Below are 20,040 nucleotides of genomic sequence, written 5' to 3' on the forward strand. Positions count from 1 at the left end.
TATCAAAATAATGACTTTTAGGTGGAAACATACTAAAAGCATCAACAGATACTCTTCAATTGTTGATCCTGTGGTGGACTACGGGTACCAGATTTGCCAACACAACAGAACCAGCAGTGTGTTAGGGAAAGGTCTCTATTTATATGAAATCAGGCACAAGTCAGTGTGCTTTACAGTCACTCCCTATTCATTTTCTATACATTTCTTGCTTTCTTTTTTTTTCTCCCAGGTGTGTAAAAATCACCTAACGCACAGCTTAATATACCTCTATAACATTACTGTGTTAATGTATTGCTGTTGTTGGTACTACGTAGCAACCTCACTGAGAATATGTAGTCAAGGTCTATGACCAGTAGATGTCAGTAAACGCTCATGAGATAATACAGGGTGGGTCTGTTATATGAACAGACATACTGAGCTCTACAGCTTATTACTGTTGTCAATGGTAGCAGTTTTTATTTAGCGTTTTAGAAAAGCTAATGGAGCCAACACCAGCTGTCGTCCAGTACAGGTGCAATTCAAAATGTGTGCGTCAGACGGTTTCCTTGCATTTGAGCATTTGAGCCTTTAGCGTCTCAAAATAACGATACACTAAAGCAAACTAAGGACTTTTTATCCGAAAATTAATGATAAACTTTCTAAAAAGAAAGAGTTAATTATCTCAAGTATAAACATCTTAATATTTGTCATTTTAATAACCTACAGGATCTTTTTATTTCCATCACAAGGTACAGTGTTCTTATCTTCTTATTTTTATCTTCTTCTTATTTTTCCTTTTCTGGCAGAAATGGGCTTCTATACCATGATCAAAGATTCAAATGATTCAAAGTACATAACATGTCAATCAGAAAAAAACAAAACACTGAGATTTACTGTGAACAATAGCAAAAGAAAAAAGGGGGGTCTATTAAGGAATATGTGCTACTGATGTTTTTGTTGTGCAGCTTGTATATCCTTACAATGTAAAATGCATGATTACTTATGCCTGTCCTATTACTGTTAGTGGTTTAGCATTGACAATCATAAGTGAAGATTTTATAAAAAATGTTTTGCATATTAAACTATTTCAAGGATGTTCTTAAATGAAATTACCCTCTCCGGGCACTAATGGAGTCTTAATTCATTGCACCTCAAGTCATTACAAGGTAAAACAGGTGAAACTGTATGAAAAGGAATTATTTTCTACCACTGACAGACATTATCGCATACCGAAAAACAGAAAAGAAAGATTAATCCTCGGCTAAATGACTGTTATGGCAGTTTTTTTTGCAGGAAGGCACCTTATCTCTCTCTCTGTCCTATGAATAATGCAGAGCAGACAGATGTATCAGACCACAGTCTGGTGGCACCAGACATGGGGGGTTGGGACAGTCATCATACCTGCAGCAGGACTCCAGACTCTGAGATTTGTTTTCTGTCTGACCTTTTTAAAAAGCTCCTTATTTTCAGTGCCAAGTAAGCCCTAATGAGATGGATCTGGGCTGTTCTCTCTTCAAGCACCTTCATCTGAAATACTAATGACGTAGATTAAGACGGAGGCGAGTAAAAGAGCAATAGAGCATCTTATTGTCGCAACACACAGTGTAGTTCCTCTGTGGCAGTGGTGCATAATATCCTAAGTGACAATGGATGTCATATTTATGTTTTTACATATCTGCTTTAGCACAGAGCACCCAAACACATCTAAAATTTAAACTGAAACAAGATCCCTGCACAAAATCCAAGTCAAAAGTTAATCCACATCATCTCGCACCTGATATAATATATTTAAATGTGGAATATTTTTTACAGTTATGAAATTACTGAATATGTCAAAATACCCAAGGCCCTTCTGGTTGAACTTTTACTTTTCAACTGATTCTCTGATTAATGTAAATTAATGGGTTTCTCTACCAGAGTGCAGAGTTTTATTTAATTCAATTCATAATTCTTAGATGACACACTGAATTAGCATCACAGAGATTGGATACGTTAACAGCCTATAACCCAGTTTTGCAGGATACCGTGTGAGATTTAAACAAATTTATTCCTGTCTAGTGAACTCTGCAAAGTGGTAAAAGAATGCATGCACAAATGGGAAAATACTCTCAAAAAACCCATAAACGTATGGTAATAAACTCAAACAGTGCATTTCTAAAGACTGAAGTAGACTGAAATTGACAGCCAGACAATTTTATGGTTCAACAAAAAACCCTTCTGCCTAGTTCCAGTTTGATGAGCAACAATTTCAATAAAACAGCATTAAAAGAAGAGGCTCTTTTGAAACATTAATCTTCCTCCCTAACAAATGCTCCTCCTGGATTCGAATATAGGTATATTTTTGACTGGTTCACTGTTTGGCTTTTACGTCTAGATAACACAAAGCCTCTGCTATATTTCTCCCACTTTTATTTTTATGAGACGCTGAAGGACATGTTACCTGAAGTAGGGGACTTGCAGCGGTCTTCTGATGTGGCTGAGCCCTCGTTGATGTCGCACAGACCTGCAGCAGAGATAATACAATTCAATTCATATAGGATTGTAAAAAGCCAAAGAAACACTGTTTTTTAGTCTACTATTTCTTTACTTTATCATAAACTGGCATTTCAGAGAAAGCCTTCGATATGGAATAGGATTGCTGTATGTTTTTTGAAGACTGGACTGTACCATTGTACAAATGAATGGTAGCATTTTGGTATTTTGGCTTGGGCAATATCACAGTATTAGTATACCAGGGTATTTAGAAATCCCAATGATATTCCATACTGTCAAAAATACAAATGCTCCTTTTTGATTTTTTGATGGTTAGCTGCTGTATTAACATGATATATATTGTAGCGAACAGCACGCACCACCAGAGCTCAGTCTTTACAGGTGGAACAGGCATGGCTTTTCAAATTTACTTTACATGAAATAAACTAGCTAACTTCCACATGCAGAAAACCTTGATACTGTTTGGTAACTAGTTATCTAGTTTGGGCAACCAGCCCAAACTAGCTAACTAACTATAGCTAGTTAGCAGATAGCTGGCTAGTTGTGCCAGACAAAGTTGTCAATTATTTGGTGATAGCACTGTGCTTTCGCTTACGCTCTGTGAATGTGAAGCATTAGGTTTTTAAAAGGTATGTATGTAGCGGCAGGCTAGTTAGCTAGCTATCTTGCTAATTCTATGATATATTGGATGACGAGTATTTAAACCCAATTGTCTAAATAAGCTAATTGCATTTTAGCTACATATTAGCATTGTAGGCAAGAAAATGTGTCAGACACTACAAGGACTTCTATCACCAGTAGCTCAGCTTTTATGTATTCATTTTTACAAATACCTTTAAAAACGTTCCTGAAATGTCAGGAAGGTACTGTGTGACAGACTGAAAAAATAGATACCACCGAGGCCTACTGCCATGTCTACTAATCTCTTAGTTTGACATGTAATCTGACCAACAGCCTATCACTCATACTTTAAACATATGAATTCTTTTTGCATATTTAATGTTTCTTCTTCCTGTTCTGAGTCTAATTCCTCTCTTTGTCGCGTGTTTGTCTATGATTATCTGTGTGTGTGTGTGTGTGCCATGCAGACAGCAGTCCCTGTTGGCAGGGAAACACAGCTGGACGCCTGATTACTGCTCACAGTCGCCAAGCAATGACAGGTGCCAGCCCACTGCTCACCAGTCACTGACACCAGATGCTCTGTGTGTATTTACATGTGCACATTCCTGTGTATAAGCATTGGTGTGTGTGTGTGTGTGTGTGTGTGTGTGTGTGTGTGTGTGTGCCTGCATAGCTTATCTTTGCATCACAAACATCAAAAATAAATCCCTCAGCATCCACGACTTACTTATTCATCCATCAAACTTTTGCTTAGGTATGGGCAGTGCATCGTCATGACACTGCGGCATCCTCTGTACAGCGGCACTGCCCTCATCTGACACAGGGTGGCAGTGTGTCCATGCAGAAAGCATCTTGTTAACTATCAGTGGAACTATGAGGCTGCAGTGGCAATGTGTGTAAAAGGGATGGGCTGTAAGAGTGTGTGTGTGTGTGTGTGTGATTGAGGAGAAGACAGAGGAAGATGCTCAGAGAAAGAGTTTGTATTTGTGTAGTCAAAGTGCTTTGTTGTGTACCAGGCTTAAACCTGGATAGCATCATTTTAGATGCAATGTGTGTTGCTCTATGACTTCATTCGTTCTTACATATGTATCCGTTTACAGATCAGTTCAGGGACGTTTGGATCCGTGGGATTACTGGAAACTAATCATAATGCTCACTAAAGGACTGATTATAATTCTAAACCAGACCTTTACTGAAAATCAACCTTCAATACAAAATATGATTTTGCTCTGCTAGGCCCCATTCACACTAGAGCTTAATGCAGTTGTTGGTACCCCAAAAGTTGACAAGTGGTATTTTATGTTCAGTGATTTTCTGTGCAGTTTTCCTTGATTGTTTGAGTTGCCCTTCAAGGGATAGTTTAGATTGTTTCGTAGTGGGGTTATATGAGGTACTTATCCATAGTCAGTGTATAACTTATAGTATTCTGGGGTCCAGTAAGGAGAAGCAGGCAAGAGTTACGGCAGAGAAACTAAGCAATTTACTGCTGACGACAGGGGGAGCAGCAAAATATATTTTAGCTACCTACAAAAATCAATATCAGTTTAAGTGTTTGCTATATTTAGAATATTTTCACTGCCTTGCCATACTGTCAGACAGCCCTGTTTAAGTTCATGCAGGGGGAACTGAAGGTGTTATCTCTTCTCTCATTAAAGCCCCCAAACTCCATTGACAAAAAACAGTAATTTTACCTCACAGAACACAGGAGTTAGTTTGTGTTAATGTGTGACTTTGGTGAATCCGAACTAACGCTTTAACCCACAATAACAAAACAAACTAAAATGACGTGTTTTTGTTATTGGAGTCTAGTGGCCATCCTTAGCTCAGTGCCTATATAGATGTAAAGAAATAGAGAATGAACTGGGTCTTACTGATCTGCTTTGCTCAGAGTGACTTGCAAGTTTGGTGCTCGGCCATCTAGCTTTTGATTTTGGACACACACACAAAAAAAGCTTGGATGCATGATTAGTCAGCTGAGGACATAAAAGTTATGTCTTGTGGCTGCACTGTAATGGCAAAACTTCTACTGCTGTGTTTGGTCAGAAAAGTTTTGACTTTCTTATTGCTCTCCTTCTTATCCCTTTTCCTCATTACCTCCAGAAGGCTGTCGTGTCTTTCTTGGCGAGCGGGGCTGTCTCTGGTAGGGGTCATTGGAGCCATAAAGCTCGACCGTCCCCAAGTTGAGCACTACCGTCTTCTGGATGTAGTCCACCACCGCCAGACCGTTACTGTTGCCAAACACCACACTGAGGAGGGGGTGGAAGAGTCAGGGAGGAAGTTTAAGAAGCAGAAGGGAGAAAGTCAGGGAAAGAGAGATGAAAAGACAGAGAGAAAGGGAGAGATGGGTTATACAAACATGGGCATGAGATGCAATTTTCAGGTTTCCAACCAAAAAGACAATTGAAGCCTTTATTACAATATCTGGAAAATAAGTTTACATACTTTATTGATATCTATATGAATCAATGCATATTGACACTTTGAATGATTTAACTTTGATTATATGTTTACATGTTTGCATATAACAATAAGTACAGCAATATCTGTATTTGCTCAAATGGATCAAATGCACAAAATGATTATCCTGGATTATCCTGGAAGAACATCTGAATTAGAAAATTTCTCATGGCAACTGATTTGGTTCTTTCATGTTCTAATTTAGGGTTAGAGTCTTCTCTGCATTGTTTCATTTCAAATATTAAAAAATTGTTGATTTAGATGAATGATTGTGCACATGAAAATAAAGCATTTCTCAATGAGTATATGTGAATTCAAGTATATTTCAAATTTTTTAATTTAGCAATTTCTAAGACCCTGCACAAACCCTGGATTTAGTTTTTAGAGCTAAAAACAGTGTAGTCAGAGGACAAAAACAGCTGGAACCTCCAGATTGTAATGGCAGTCATAAATCGTGTTGACAGGTCTGGTTGTCACTGTAGCCATGAGCAACTTCTGCTAAAACTGCAAAATTCCATGCATGTCCACTTTGCATATTTTGTCTTAACAAGATTGCCTGTGTAGACTTTAGTCAGCTTGAGATGATACAGATTGATAAGGATAACTACGATAAATAGCAGGCACTTAGATAAACAACTAAAATGTTCCTGTTTGTATACTTACAGGCCGTAGGAGGAATTAAGCGCCAGACTTGTGATCTGCTGCGGAGGCTCTCCACTCACCCACACTAACTGGACCACCAAGTCTACCTGGTATCCTGCAGACTGCTTCAGAGGAGTACTGCGCACTCTGGAGAGAAGAAGGTGGAGTGTGGAATGGAGAGGAGTAGAGAGAGCAAGGAGCAAGAAAATGAAAGGGAGAGAGACATAAAAAAAACAAAAAAAAAACGGTTTCATAAAGAGAATGACAAGTGGTGCAGCTGCAGTTCTGAAGCCGTTGTGTGTTGAGGGTCTGGCATGAGTGGCTGCAAGGGGATGATGGGGCGGCCGTGGCTGAGAATGCTTCAGGCGCTGAATAAGTCTGTGCAAGAGTGCTTGAGGCAAAAAAGCAAGACTCTTGTATGTGTGAGTGTGTGAGAATGTGTGCTCCCAGTGCTTTGGAGAGTTTATGTAATCGTTATGTGTATGCGTGTGTTTCATACTTGAGGCAGGGTATGTTGCCTCCGTCAGAGTTGTTGCTGCTGGTGGAAGGGTGTGAAGGTGGGCCGCTTGTCTGTGGGGAGGCACCAGGGGTGGGATGAGCCGAAGTTTGTTCTCCCCCTCCGTCTGGAGACTCTATGTCGTTTAGCTCGTACTGCATTCGCACCTCTAGTAACTGTATAAGACAACACACACACACACACACACACACACACACACACACACATAAAGGAGAGAGAAGAGAAATCAGCACATTTATAAAAGAGGATAACAGGGCTGCAGCTAACGATTATTTTCATTATTTATCAATCTGCCAATAATTAATATTTGATTAATTGAAACATAAGAAAATAGTTAAAAATGTTCACCCTGGCTGTCTTATAATGTTTTTTTTTTTTTTTAGTACAACACCCATTCATTTTTACATTACTTTTCTCTTTTTATTGAGGTTTTCAAAGTTGACAACATACAGTTGAAAGTAGATAAAGGATTTTTTTAGGTACATAGGAACTGTATAAAGAAAACATACAAAATAAAATAAGAATAAACCATAAAAAATAACAGATTGACATACAGTAGACCGATATAACATAAGTACATATCCCCCCAATAATGAAAAAAAAACAAAAAGAAAAATTACCTAAATGATTTATTATGATCAAAACAGTAAAATAGATCATTTTTTTGATTAAACCACTAGTTGACTAATCTTTCAGCAGCTCTCAAGGAATTCATGAAAATCATCATAATAAAGGCACAAAACTCTTGTAAACAACAACTCTTTGTGAATTCCTCTGAGGAAGCTGTGGAAGGAAAAAGTCTGAGTGACAGCCGCACATCCACAGAGTCACTTTGATAATAGAGATTTGTTTGACGTGACTGTGTGTGTGTGTGTGTGTGTGTGTGTGTGTGTGTGTGTAGGCAGATTGAGAGTCAAAGAGGTCCTCCAATACTGAAATATTCCATTCCTCTAAGTCCTCCTTCAGGCTACTTCTCTGCAACCTCCGCCTTCGCACAGCCACACACACACACACACACACACACACACACACACACACAATGTTCATAAGCTCCTCTTTTTTGCATTCTGTCAGTCTCATTAGCCCCTCTGACATGTGGGAGTGAAGAGTGATCGTAGGCCTCCTTCAGATTCTCACTCCCGCCTGCCTCTGTCCTCCTCTACCTTCATTTCTGCGAGGCTGGAGAGGTGTTTGACCTTGTGGGAAGGGAGGCTGTTCTCCTAATTACAGCTGGCTGCAACTGCATATCTACTTCTGATCCACATCCCAGTCACTCACTTTGAGTGTAGGAAAAAGTGCCTAAAATTTCTCTGACACATGCATCAGCGCTCACTTGGCAGTCATCCACAGAAAAAGCTTATGACAGGAAGGTGGCTGATTTGAGTCTGTCTCCTGTTGCAAGGTGCACTTAACGACCCCTACACTCAAAGGTTTATTTTTCTTATGTTTATGTGGCCTAAAATGTCTGACCTTGACTATACTGACTTGTTTCTGTGAAAAGTTTATCACTAGAGAGGTGTTTTCACATGCCTCTACTGAAGGGGGAGCTGTCTGTTCCTGTTCCTACAATCTGAGATTCAAACATAAGCCAGCAAAGCTAGATTTGCTCAGCAAAAATTCAAGAACCAATCAAACACCAGAAAAGAAACTTAATCTTCCAGCACAAACTGGACTTGTCAGCACAGAGAGCAGAAAAACACACTGCAGCACTGTAACAGATATTATATGTTTCACAACTATTACAACTGTGTTAGCCACTGCCAGTCACAAGCTAACAAGCTACTTACAAGCTAACAAATGACACAAGATGCTAATTACTCTTACCAGTGTGATACACCTGCTAGGCTACTTTTTGATGTAAAATGCTACCATATGCGTCTCCATTTGTAGTTGTGCATTTCCATTTATATCATGGCATCTTTATTCATGGTCAGAGAGATCAGTTCACAGATATTATTGGCCAATAATCAAAGGCATATTGGTGTATGTGCTGTCTGATATGTGCCATTATAAAAACTGTTTTGCACAGTATATAATGCAGAAAATATTGCTTGGCGTGATTTAGAAATGGTGTTAGCTATTCATTTCTTAAATAGTCAGCAACTGACTGAAATTGAATAGTAATGATGCTTATTTAGCTATTTATTTTATTCCTATTTATTTTTAAGATCTATTTTCATTCCAGCTCAAAAAATAACTATATCTGCAAACATATCGGTCACACATCTCAAAATCTCTAAAATCAGTATCAGCATCGGTCTCAAAAAACACATATTGGTCAGTTTCTAGTTTTAAATCACAAAGAGGTTTAAGTGTACTGTAAGACTATGGGGAGCTTAACTGAATCCTCAATTACAATATATCTATTTAAGATTTCAGGGGAAGTATATTTTGATCAAAATTCCTTATGCTCTCTCTATATAATAATTTTATACAACACCACTACTCATTTCATGTATACTGCAAGAATATGGGGGGCTAATCTGATACTATCACAACACCTTTATTTAAGATTTTAATGGTAGTGCATTTCAATCAACCAATATCCCTTATTAAATAATGCTCTGATGCATGTGCAGAACCACTGAAGAGCATATCTCGATAATGGGCACATATCGACACAACACTAGATTGCACTGCTCTTTCAATGGTCAACCTAGTGCGAGTGATGGTGGGCAGGTGGAGGTTAGATCCAAAATTTCTCAATCAGAGAGAAAAAGTAGATGAGCTACAAACCTGTTATTCTTTAACTTTTATTTGGAAACCATGTTAAACTAAATATTAATCATAACATTTTTTTTTTTTATACAAAAATGTGTCTGGAGGGGCACTTGAACTCTTCTGTTTTATGAAAACTTTTTGCTGTAAGCCCAGTTTGTTTGGAAGAACAAAAGATAGTTTGCACAAACAGTGCTGAAGATATTAAGGGGCACCAGCTTAAAAAAAATATAAATCCATTTCCAGACCTGAGAGGAAAAACACATCACAGCACCTCCCACACACTTTGATTGACAAGTGATCTCTGCCTAGAGCAAGTCTAGAGCAACAACACCACAGCAGTGACCGCTTAGCGAGAAAAATGTTGCCAAAATTATAAATAAAAAAATAAAGCATGTTGTTAAATTACCAATTTAACACTCCACCGCTCCAGAGAAAAGCAGAAACTAAGCATATACAGCACAAACGCAGCCTCTAACTTGTAATATAGGAGCTGTGAGCATGCTCACGCAGATTAAACAGCATTTCTCTTTACAGTGTGTCATTAAACACTGACTCCCACCCCCACAAGCACTTGCGTCGCTATCAAGGCAGATTATAATGACAGTCTAGCTTTGCTTGTTCACTGCTCCGTCTGTTGACATGGCAACCATACTGCCTTTGACTAGGCAGATATTTCAGCGCATGTGTGTTTGTGCATAAGTCCCATCTTAAAACAGCAGAGAAACTGAGTGCTGCAGGCAAGCAGCAACAAGACAGTTATATTATGGCCCTTATTTGTGTCCAGGCTTGTCAGAATCTTACAATAGAAAAGAGGGGAATAGATGTCTGTATCTTTCAGCCAGATTATAAACCGTTACATACCTGAACCACCTCAGTAGTTACTTCCAGTTTACTGAAGCGGTAGATGATAAGGTTAGCTGACACCCCGGCAACACACAGCATCCTGCTCTCAGGGCACCAGGCCATGATCTGAATGGCAAAGGGGTCTTCGTCTGACCCCTCGGTGCTGCCCTTGTCCTCCTTGGACCGGTTTCTGTCAAACACCTTGGCTGTTTTGAGCTTATAGAGCACCTGGAGCATTACTAGGGGAAAAAAGGGAGAAAACAGAAAAACATCAGTTGCTTTCAAGGCAAATCAGGCACACAAAGTCTGACTCTAAATAATGTGAAGTCAGAGACAATGTGGTGCTTTAAACTTGAAATAATTCATTATTAGTACAAGAATTATTCTAAACAACACCTATTTTGTTCATGTTGACCGTGTGAAAGCTGGTGCTAAAATTTAAAAAAATCTTTCCATTTTCCTGAGCCTGACAATACATAACAATAATTATAAAGCATAAAAAAAGCTTAGTCGTCGAGAACTCACTTGCAGAGGCATCCCAGAACTTCACTGTTCCATCAGCATGCCTGAAAATCCAACAGAGGAGGAAGTAGGAGATAAAAGTAGAAAAACAAGAGAGATTCATTTAAATTTGTGTCCTGATATCTTGAGTCTGATCAAAACACTTCAGCTTGTAAGATTTGTAGTTATAAAACATCTCTAGAATTACAACTAGAAAGTAAAAATAAATCAAATCACAAACTAAAATATTTTGTTTGGTCCCTATAATTATTAATCACAAACAGACATTTCCTTTAGGTGGATGTAACTAATTACAAGACTCTTGTTTTTGATTCTGAAGCTGTTTTTCAGGATTTTGGCTGGGCCTTTGTGCCTACCATAGACTTCTAAATCACCAAAGTCTGACACCCTCTCACATATAAAGACAATGTGGCTTTAGATGTGTTGCACGGACTGTAAATCTTGGAGTGTCACTATTTGCAAGACTACAACAAGATTCCTTTTGAGATTAATTTCCCATGCTGCTCCTGGTGGAAAATATTATTCCAACTTCCCTTAGTTTTACAATTTTTTTCATTAAAATAAGTGCTCGTTGATACATGCCGAATAAAAGACAGATTCATAACATTTTACACATTCCACCAGTCTCTCCTCCTTTCCCACAGTCCAGCAGAACTAAGACTTCTCATTCTTCAGTGGTGAGAAGAGGAGAGTCACCTGTTGTTTGTTAACAATGTTCATGCCTTGAACTTCACCGTTTGCATACGAAAAAAGACTAAAAACGTGTGATAATATTAAACATGTTTGATTTGATCAGATTGTCGAAACGAAAAAGAGACTGCAAAACATTGGAAATTTGTCTCTGAAAATGACATCGCTTGAAAACTTGTTTTCGTTTAACTCAATAGAAATCTTAATACGAATAATGATATTTAACACAATAGTGTACTTCCAACTTTGTAGCAAAAGTTGGGAGGACATCCTCTCCTGTTTGGACATGAAAGTCTCCGTGTGCAGGGTGATGTCCATGAAGAAATCCTTTATTTTGTTTCACCGACAGCCAGGCTTTATCGCTCAACATCAGTGACCGACATCATTACAGCTCTAGTGAGGGCAAATCCCTGCCGCTGCGTTCAATCACATGGGTGTAATGCTCATTTTTGCTCATTTTTTTTAGCCATGTAGCAGAAATTGTGTCCATAAAAGAACATCTCACAAGATCTACATTGCTTTCTGCCTAAAAATGAATTGAGTGTGTACAGAATTAAACTGAATAGCAGGGCTTGAACAAGACAACTTCTCCATTTGGTGTCACGGAAAAAGGACATTGTCGTCGCAAGCATGTATTTTGGTTGCCATTTTTTCCTCACACTCCTCATTGTTTTGTTGCCAGTTCAGCTGAGTGAATTGGGAGAGGAATATTTTGCACGCTGTGGCACTCTTAGAAAGCGAGAAAGAGAGAAGCCTGTGCGGAATAGTAATACAGCATGTAGGGGTGAGGAGAGAGGGAGGAAGGAGAGGAGCCTCCTGCTGCCAAACCCATACCTCAATGTCACTTCTTCAGTGCGTGTGTTCTGTTAAAAATGCCCCTTCTCCCCTTGTCGACAGCTTAGAGCGGGATAATAAACATTAAGAGGAGCGGAGTGCACATGATTGGAATATATAAAGACCTACAGTAAATATTCTAAGACGAGTTCCTTTGCTGTGGAGACCTGACAGCGCAGGAGAGGTGAAAGTAATTGAGTTGCAGCAAGATGATAATGATAATGCTAATGAAATCAGCATTGTCTTACCCAGTGATGATGATCTCTGGGTAGCTCTGTGTGCCTTGACCCCAGTTTCCACCACTAATAGGCCATTCCTGGATAGACAGCAGACACACACAGTACATTAGAGTGAATGAGAGACCACAGGTAGGAGTGCAGCTATGTCAATAAACAACGTGTCAATAGAAACATTGATTTTAGAAGCAGATGATATGATAAAACTGCACGTGTGTGCAGGGGAGAACAAGATCCTTTGTGTACGTCTCTCACTGTGTCTTGCAATTATACATTATGCACGTCAATGAGTGTGTCTCCATCTGAGAGCGTGTGTGCGTGTTGGCGGGGGGTTTGGCTTTGAATACGTTGACACATACAAAGGTCATCAGGATGACTCATGGTGATCTTTATGTGAGAATGCCCTCCTGCAGCTCAGGCAGGCTTTTGCTTAACAAAAAAACAGGGGGAAAAAGGCAGCAGCTAGGCAGCCAGTTTGGGTCAGTACATGCTGACATTTCCGACAGAAAGCTAGAACAAGGCGACAGGGAAAAGAACATAGGCATACATAATGGCTGAAAGAGCAGGGGGTCTGTCTTAGATGATACAGGGATAAGAGAGGAGAATAGGAAGAGAGAGGAGGTGTACAAAGAGAGAGGATGAACGTTAGGTAATGTGACACTATTATGTAGTCCGTTCAGCTTCACGGAAACATCCAGAAATGTACTTCTGCACCAAATTAAGTTATGTTGCAAGCAAAAATATGCATGTATGTGTGTATTAATGTGTCCTTTATCCAGTAACCTTGTTGTTCTTGGAGTGCGGCAAGATGGTTAGAGGCTGTAGTGTGGAACATTTACATTTCTAATTTAGGCATTTAGCTCTTTTACGACACTGCTATCCAGAATGACACAAAGGAAAATTCCTCCCTGGGGATACTATTACTCCGTTACACATCATTAATCTGTGATAGGAGGTGTGTTCAAAGAGCTACTTTATGATGGAGTGGTGGTGATTTATTTTATTTCAAATGTGAAACAAAAGTCTGTTCAAGAAATGGTTGCAAACATAGATGACAAGGAGGAATTTCTGCAATTTCGAGACAATTTCTGCAGTGTCCCGCTGATTTTACACTTCTGGAAGTTCCTGATAATTTTGCAGAAAGATCTATGCAATTTGGAACTTATTATAGGCACAACGGTTCTTTGCGCTACATGCTAAAGGCTGCATGCTATCATGCTAATTTGTACTAAACACAGTTGGGGCAGAAGGGATTATCAGAAACTATGAGTAACTTTTCTTTTCCAATTACCATTAAATTGCCAGTGTAATTTAGATATTTAATCTGTGCATAGCAGGACAGTGGAACATACAAAGCATAACATTTTTGTTGCAAAAAGCAAAGGTCAAAATTTTGTTTTTCGGGCTAGGTGATATGGCCAAAATCTGCTATCCTTCTATGTTATAGGTCATTTCATAAATTGACAATGATGCGATATATATCATGATATAGCATGTTTTCTGCTAATTCAATAAATAAATACATAGTCTATATGAAATAACCACATGGTTAAGCTTATTTTAGTAAACTTGCATATATAGTATATTTTATACTTGCATGAATAAAATACTAAAGTAAGTATTTTTTCATTTAATTAAGAACTGCAAAATAAACATAACCATTTCAAGTGAATGTGAAAGTGTAATATAAGAAAAAATGTGTTTCAAAATGTCTCTACATGATTGCATTAAAAGATGATTATCCTATTGAATTATTGACCAGCCCTAATTTGTGTTTAGAATTAATTAATTGTAATAATAAATTATGTATAAGCTTTACTTGGGATAAATTGTGCCTTTCTTTAAAAAATAATTATAATTAGTACAAAATGATGTGGATGTTAGCTGAAAACTTTCTCAGATCCAAGAAGCAATTTTTCCAACCCTGCTTTCAATCTACCGAGAAGAAACTAATATTTCTTCCCCTTCCACAAATAATTTCTCCCTTTCATTTTTTCTCTATCCTTGCAAAATTATAATCCTTGAAAGAAGCATTTGCTCTTTAATTCTGACGGTTTTAACCTAAAGCCTGATATTTACCACTGATATATTACACAGATGAGAGATTTCCAATTAAGATTACCAGAACAGTGAGAAGGACACAACACGTGTCCCTGTACATTACCTTTTTGCTGTAGCCCTGTCGTTTCTGCCGCGAGCCAACAGAGTAAAGTGCAGGTATGAGGTCCACAGGGCAGTCGGCAAAATACTCGCAGCAGGTCACAGGAGACTCGTGGATAGTCAGAGGATAGGGGTTCTCGAATATGGGGTAACTGTTATAGCAAGAGGGCACAGACAAAGTCACTCTTAATTAAATTAGTCTGTCTGCCAAGTATCAGTACATTAATCTCATTCAGTGCTCCCTGCATACTAAAGAATAAGATTTATTAAAAGTTATATCATTATATAAAGTAGGGGCGATATATAATGATAGATAACGAGCACTAATAGGCCAACTGTGACACTTGAGACCACGTTTAAGAAACAAAAGATGATGAAGATATATTTAATAAAGAGCCAGACTCACCCATTTTGTGCAAGGTCGATCACCACTAAATCCTTTTCTAGAAGGACCACCACAGCGTAAGGTTCCTGAAAATCTGCAGCGAGAAAAAGCGAGACAAGTCATTCATCACTGCACACTTTCACTAGAGTTGTAATTCCTGGAGAGAGAACTCCCCTGAAATCTGCAAAACCACAGGGGAAGAATTCCTCAGACTTTATATGGCAAATGTTATTATCATATCTGTGCCCTGAAGATGTGAGGGCAGGAACGCTTAACGCTTCAAATTCATTAATCTATGTGATTTATGTCTGTGGGGGATATTGCTCTGGTTAAATATTTGTATCAGTCTGGTTTGGGAGTAGAATTTCATATTCAAGCTTAATATGATTCTCCCCTATAGCAGATTTTAAACTTTTAAATAGTATGAATTATAAATAAAATGAATGCACTGGTTCCATCCACAGGTGTATATATATAAGTTATAAGTGGAGCAGTGTAACCAGCACAGTTTGAGCAATAATATTAATGACTGAATAGGTCAGGTTGAACAGAAAAACTGTGAATACACACAGAATAAAAAGAAAATCCATGGTCATTAACCTCTAAGCCCAACAACCCTGCTGGCAGGTTTAAAAGCCAGTATTTATCATAGCCAGAAACTGTAAAAACAGAAATTATTGTTGGATTTTAACATTTCTGACGATCCTTGAATGAATCAAGTGTGATGAATGCTTCAGTCATTGACATTTTGACATTTCATTAAAGTAACTTTATTCCACTTTTTCTTTTGAAATTTCACTAAAAAAGAAACAATTTGCAATATCAGGGTCTCTGCAGGATTCAGGATTTTTTAACATGACAATGAATACAATTTAGGACTCATTTCACATCCATACTGCCAAAAAAGTACAAAAGACATGAAGGAGAATCAGAGGCCCGGAATTACTTGCAAAGTAAGTTTCGTAAGTTTTCTTGCAGAAGGTGCAGTGGGCTTCATACAAGTTTCCATCCACCTGCTTCAACCATGCATTAAATTGTTTGTTCTGGAGCCACACATCGTTGAACCTGTGCACATAACTGACAGTCATGTGATAAGAATTCTGCAAATCTTTGACTGAACTGCAGGCTTTTTTTTACATTTTACATTTACATTTACATTTAGTCATTTAACAGACACTTTTATCCAAAGCGACTTACAGGAAGAATAAAAACAAACAATCAAGGTATAGTGCAGTAAGAGCTATTAGTGCATCAATAAGTGCTAGTGACAATTCTTTAAGGAGTAGAATTATCGTGTGGTGCTAGGAGAGAAGATGGTCTCTGAAGAGCTGGGTCTTCGGGAGGTTTTTAAAGGTAGAGAGGGACGCCCCTGCTCTGGTTGGAACTGGTAGTGTGTTCCACCAGCGGGGAACAAGAAATGCAAAGAGTCTGGATTGCCTTGGACCAACGGGGGGCAGAGCCAGGCGCCCTTCATTGGAAGAGCGCAACGGTCGTGAGGTAGCATATGCCTGAATCAGGCCGTTCAAGTAGGTAGGTGCAGTACCGGAGACAACTTTGTAGGCAGCATTAGAGATTTGAATTTGATGTGGGCTGCAACAGGTAGCCAGTGGAGCTCGATGAGCAGCGGTGTGACATGTGACCTTCTTGGCTGCTTGTAGACCAGGCGCGCCGCCGCGTTCTGGATCATCTGAAGCGGTTTTATTGTGCAGGCTGGCAGGCCTGTCAGGATGGCGTTGCAGTAGTCAAGTTTTGAGATGACAACAGCTTGTGTCAAGAGTTGAGTGGCATGTTGAGTTAGGTAAGGTCTGATTTTTCTGATGTTGTAAAGTGCAAAGCAGCATGACCGGGTAACTGAGGCGACATGACTCGAAAAGGTGAGTTGGTCATCAATCATCACCCCTAAGTTTCTCACCACCCTGGTGGGGGCAAGACACAGGGAGTCAATTTTGATGTTGATGTTGTGGTCTATTGTAGGTTTAGTAGGGAGGACCAGCAGTTCAGTTTTTTGAAAGGTTCAGCTGGAGGTGATGTGCCTTCATCCAAGTATATATATATATATATATATATATATATATATATATATATATATATATTTCCTTCGAGGACTTATATTGGCCAGTTGCAGTGAAAAAGGAAGCTAGAAAAGCTAGTAAAAGGTGAGAGGAGCAAATAAAACACCCTGAAACTGCTTGGGTTAGTAAGTAACGAAGTTATTCATGAAAGGAAGCAAGGAATTCCTTATATTCATAGATTTACACTGATCTCATCAGAGCTGCCCTGTTTTTCTTTTATGTTTGGCCTCTAAATGCCTCAACTGGAGTAACAAGGGGTTAAATGCTTTACTACAGGGCACCTTGACAAAATATACAGTAAGAAAAAGACCACACGCTGCCCTAAGGTCTGTCTGGGTCCATTTTAGTTAAAAAGCACAGACCTTAGACAGTAGCTACACTCCTTCTTTTCTTCTAGATAACTGATTTAGAACAAGCACCACACACCATGCAGACACCAGATATGTAAATTATAGATATGGAGTGTGTGTGCACGCAGGCTGGTGTTTAGAGAACAATCTGTTGTTTAGAACAGCAGGTCTCCGGCTGTCAGAGTACACTGAGGATGAAACACTTTGACAACTGTTGTCACTACATCTCTCACTGTCCTTCTCATTTTACTTCCCCAGCGCTGGTCTACAAGTGATTCACATTCTCTTGTGACTTGTTATGAAACTTCAGATCACTGTACAGTATCTCTATCTCCATCTGTTTTGGCATTCGGGAGCTGAAAATGACAACCGTAATTATCGGCAATTTCACTGCTGATTTACCGAAAGAAAGTTCCGAAGGAGTTTTTTGATAAAGATATGTTTCGTCTAAGTTGTAAATAAGGATCAGTATGGCAAATATGTGCAGTGCTGGGCGAGCTCCTTGGAAAGTGTCGTGAGCTAAGATACCAATTACTCTACCTTAAATTAAGCCTCAGTACACTGAAGTCCCCTAGAGAAATATAGCAAGCCAATCTACAGCAACATGGCAAATGTATTTCAACTACACTATATATATATATATATATATATATATATATATATATATATATATATATATATATATATATACACTTAATCAACTTTATGCCAAGTCAATGCTGTCTATGTGTGATCAATAAATCTATGTGATTTTGGTTACTGTTTATCTACATACGAACCATGCAAATCATTTTGACTAACCACCATATTTTGGTTTTGTACAGCATTATTCTGTAATAGGAGTAATATTTCACTGTATTACCGTATTATTAAACTTTTAACCACTACCACTTTTCCTCTGTTCCTTCATTTGTTCCTTTACTCTTCTCTCCTATATGTACTGTATTTTTTATCTATTGAAGTTTGTCTTTTGCATCATTCCTCAATGTACCATGCTAGTGGTTTGGATAAAAGCGTCTACTAAATGACATTGTAGTGATTTCCTCTGTATCAATTTTTTGTCTTTCCTCACCTTCTGCCATTTTTCCATCAAGTAAACTCAAGCTCAAGAATCATCGTACCCATCAGCCCAAGGATGGTACATGATGTCATTATGCCGCAGTCAGGTACACATACACATCTGTGTCGGACAGTGGCATCTCTAAATGATCCTTAGCAGTTTTATTTTGGACCCCAGCAGGAAGCTGAGCTGTAGTTGAGCAAACTCCACCTACTACCCATAAAATGTGACTGAAAGCTTCAAAAATGGAAAGTAAGTATGGAAGAATTTTTTGTCAACCTGCCATTTCCAAGGTCAATATGGCGCCACAGAAAAGAGTTCTTAAACCTGGAAGTAAGCTAGCATTTTAGCGACCTGGGGTCTTTCCTCTCAAACTCAATTAGATTTTTGAATGGGTTTTTGGTCAGATGCCTGAAATAATGTCTGTGGTTAACACAAGCTGAAGAGATTGTTGTACCACATTAAAAAAAAACACTTTTGAAGTTTCCTTAAATAGGTGGTTACTAACACTTGGCTAAATGTGACTACAGTGGTTGCTTGGGACATTAAACATCATCACGCCAGTAATGGACAGGAACTCTCTCACTAGTCGCCTTGAAGCCTCGAGTCTTTTTTCGGTGCTCTTGCAAACTCTTGTAGATTGTAATGTAGATATTGTTAATAAACAATTTATTAGGCTACGGATTAGCTAGCTTATCAAAACTGCTGGTTAGCTTGTTGGAGAGTCTGAAGGATAACAGCAGTGATGTTCAAGTTATGTGACTGTGCTGTATTTAGCTATAGCATAACACTAGCTTTTTATTTCTGCTGGCTGCATTAATGCTTCAAACATAATAAAAGTGTTGTTCATTTGTGGAGATTATCCTGCTGTAGAAAATGCAAAAGCATCAAAAATGTGTTTGCCACAGACCTTATTTTCCACAATGATCCAAAATCCAATGCAAAAATCCCATAGGCAAATTCTCAATAGACCCCATGATGATGCTAACTTCCTGGTTGGTCTTCGAAAATACCTCATTTCATTTGCTCTCTATAGTGAATCTCCAAACTTAAAACCAAATGTAATTTATTGAGAATGACTTACACTGTTTTTCTTTTTATGAGCAATACATTACCTCTGAATCTATGTATGCATACTGTACCACACTATCACTTTCTGTGCCTGTGCTAGTCTTATAAGGTCTTACAACACTTTGTCGTTTGATGTCCGATTCAAACACATTGGTTTGCACATTGCGTCATCTGCAGTCAGATCATCATGGATTATCCACCTCCTCTACACAGTAACACTGGCTAAAGCACACATACACATCATCAGCCAGACATGTATTGTGTAATCCGAAAGACACAGTGATGTCCATTACCAGATGAAATCAGCGGGTGGTGACATCATTCTGCCAGTGAGAAGTCATTGTTATTATGTAACTCACTAATCCTGCATGAATGTGCCAGATAATG

General features: G+C 38.7%; 1 protein-coding gene across 2 annotated transcripts in view; it reads right to left on the reverse strand.

The window, feature by feature from the left end:
- The window catches only part of stxbp5a (syntaxin binding protein 5a (tomosyn)), a 121,943-nt gene that overhangs the window by 13,068 nt on the left and 88,835 nt on the right, over positions 1-20,040 (reverse strand). For both annotated transcript variants that reach the window (XM_059355896.1, XM_059355897.1), the window contains 9 exons: positions 15,122-15,194; positions 14,720-14,867; positions 12,568-12,635; positions 10,799-10,839; positions 10,292-10,512; positions 6,692-6,864; positions 6,214-6,339; positions 5,188-5,339; positions 2,420-2,482 (listed from right to left, as the gene is read on the reverse strand). In XM_059355896.1, the coding sequence (XP_059211879.1) occupies positions 2,420-2,482; positions 5,188-5,339; positions 6,214-6,339; positions 6,692-6,864; positions 10,292-10,512; positions 10,799-10,839; positions 12,568-12,635; positions 14,720-14,867; positions 15,122-15,194 (1,065 nt within the window). The remainder of the gene's footprint in view (positions 1-2,419; positions 2,483-5,187; positions 5,340-6,213; positions 6,340-6,691; positions 6,865-10,291; positions 10,513-10,798; positions 10,840-12,567; positions 12,636-14,719; positions 14,868-15,121; positions 15,195-20,040) is intronic.

Source organism: Centropristis striata, chromosome 18 (genome assembly GCF_030273125.1).
Source record: "Centropristis striata isolate RG_2023a ecotype Rhode Island chromosome 18, C.striata_1.0, whole genome shotgun sequence".
Lineage (NCBI taxonomy): Eukaryota > Metazoa > Chordata > Actinopteri > Perciformes > Serranidae > Centropristis > Centropristis striata.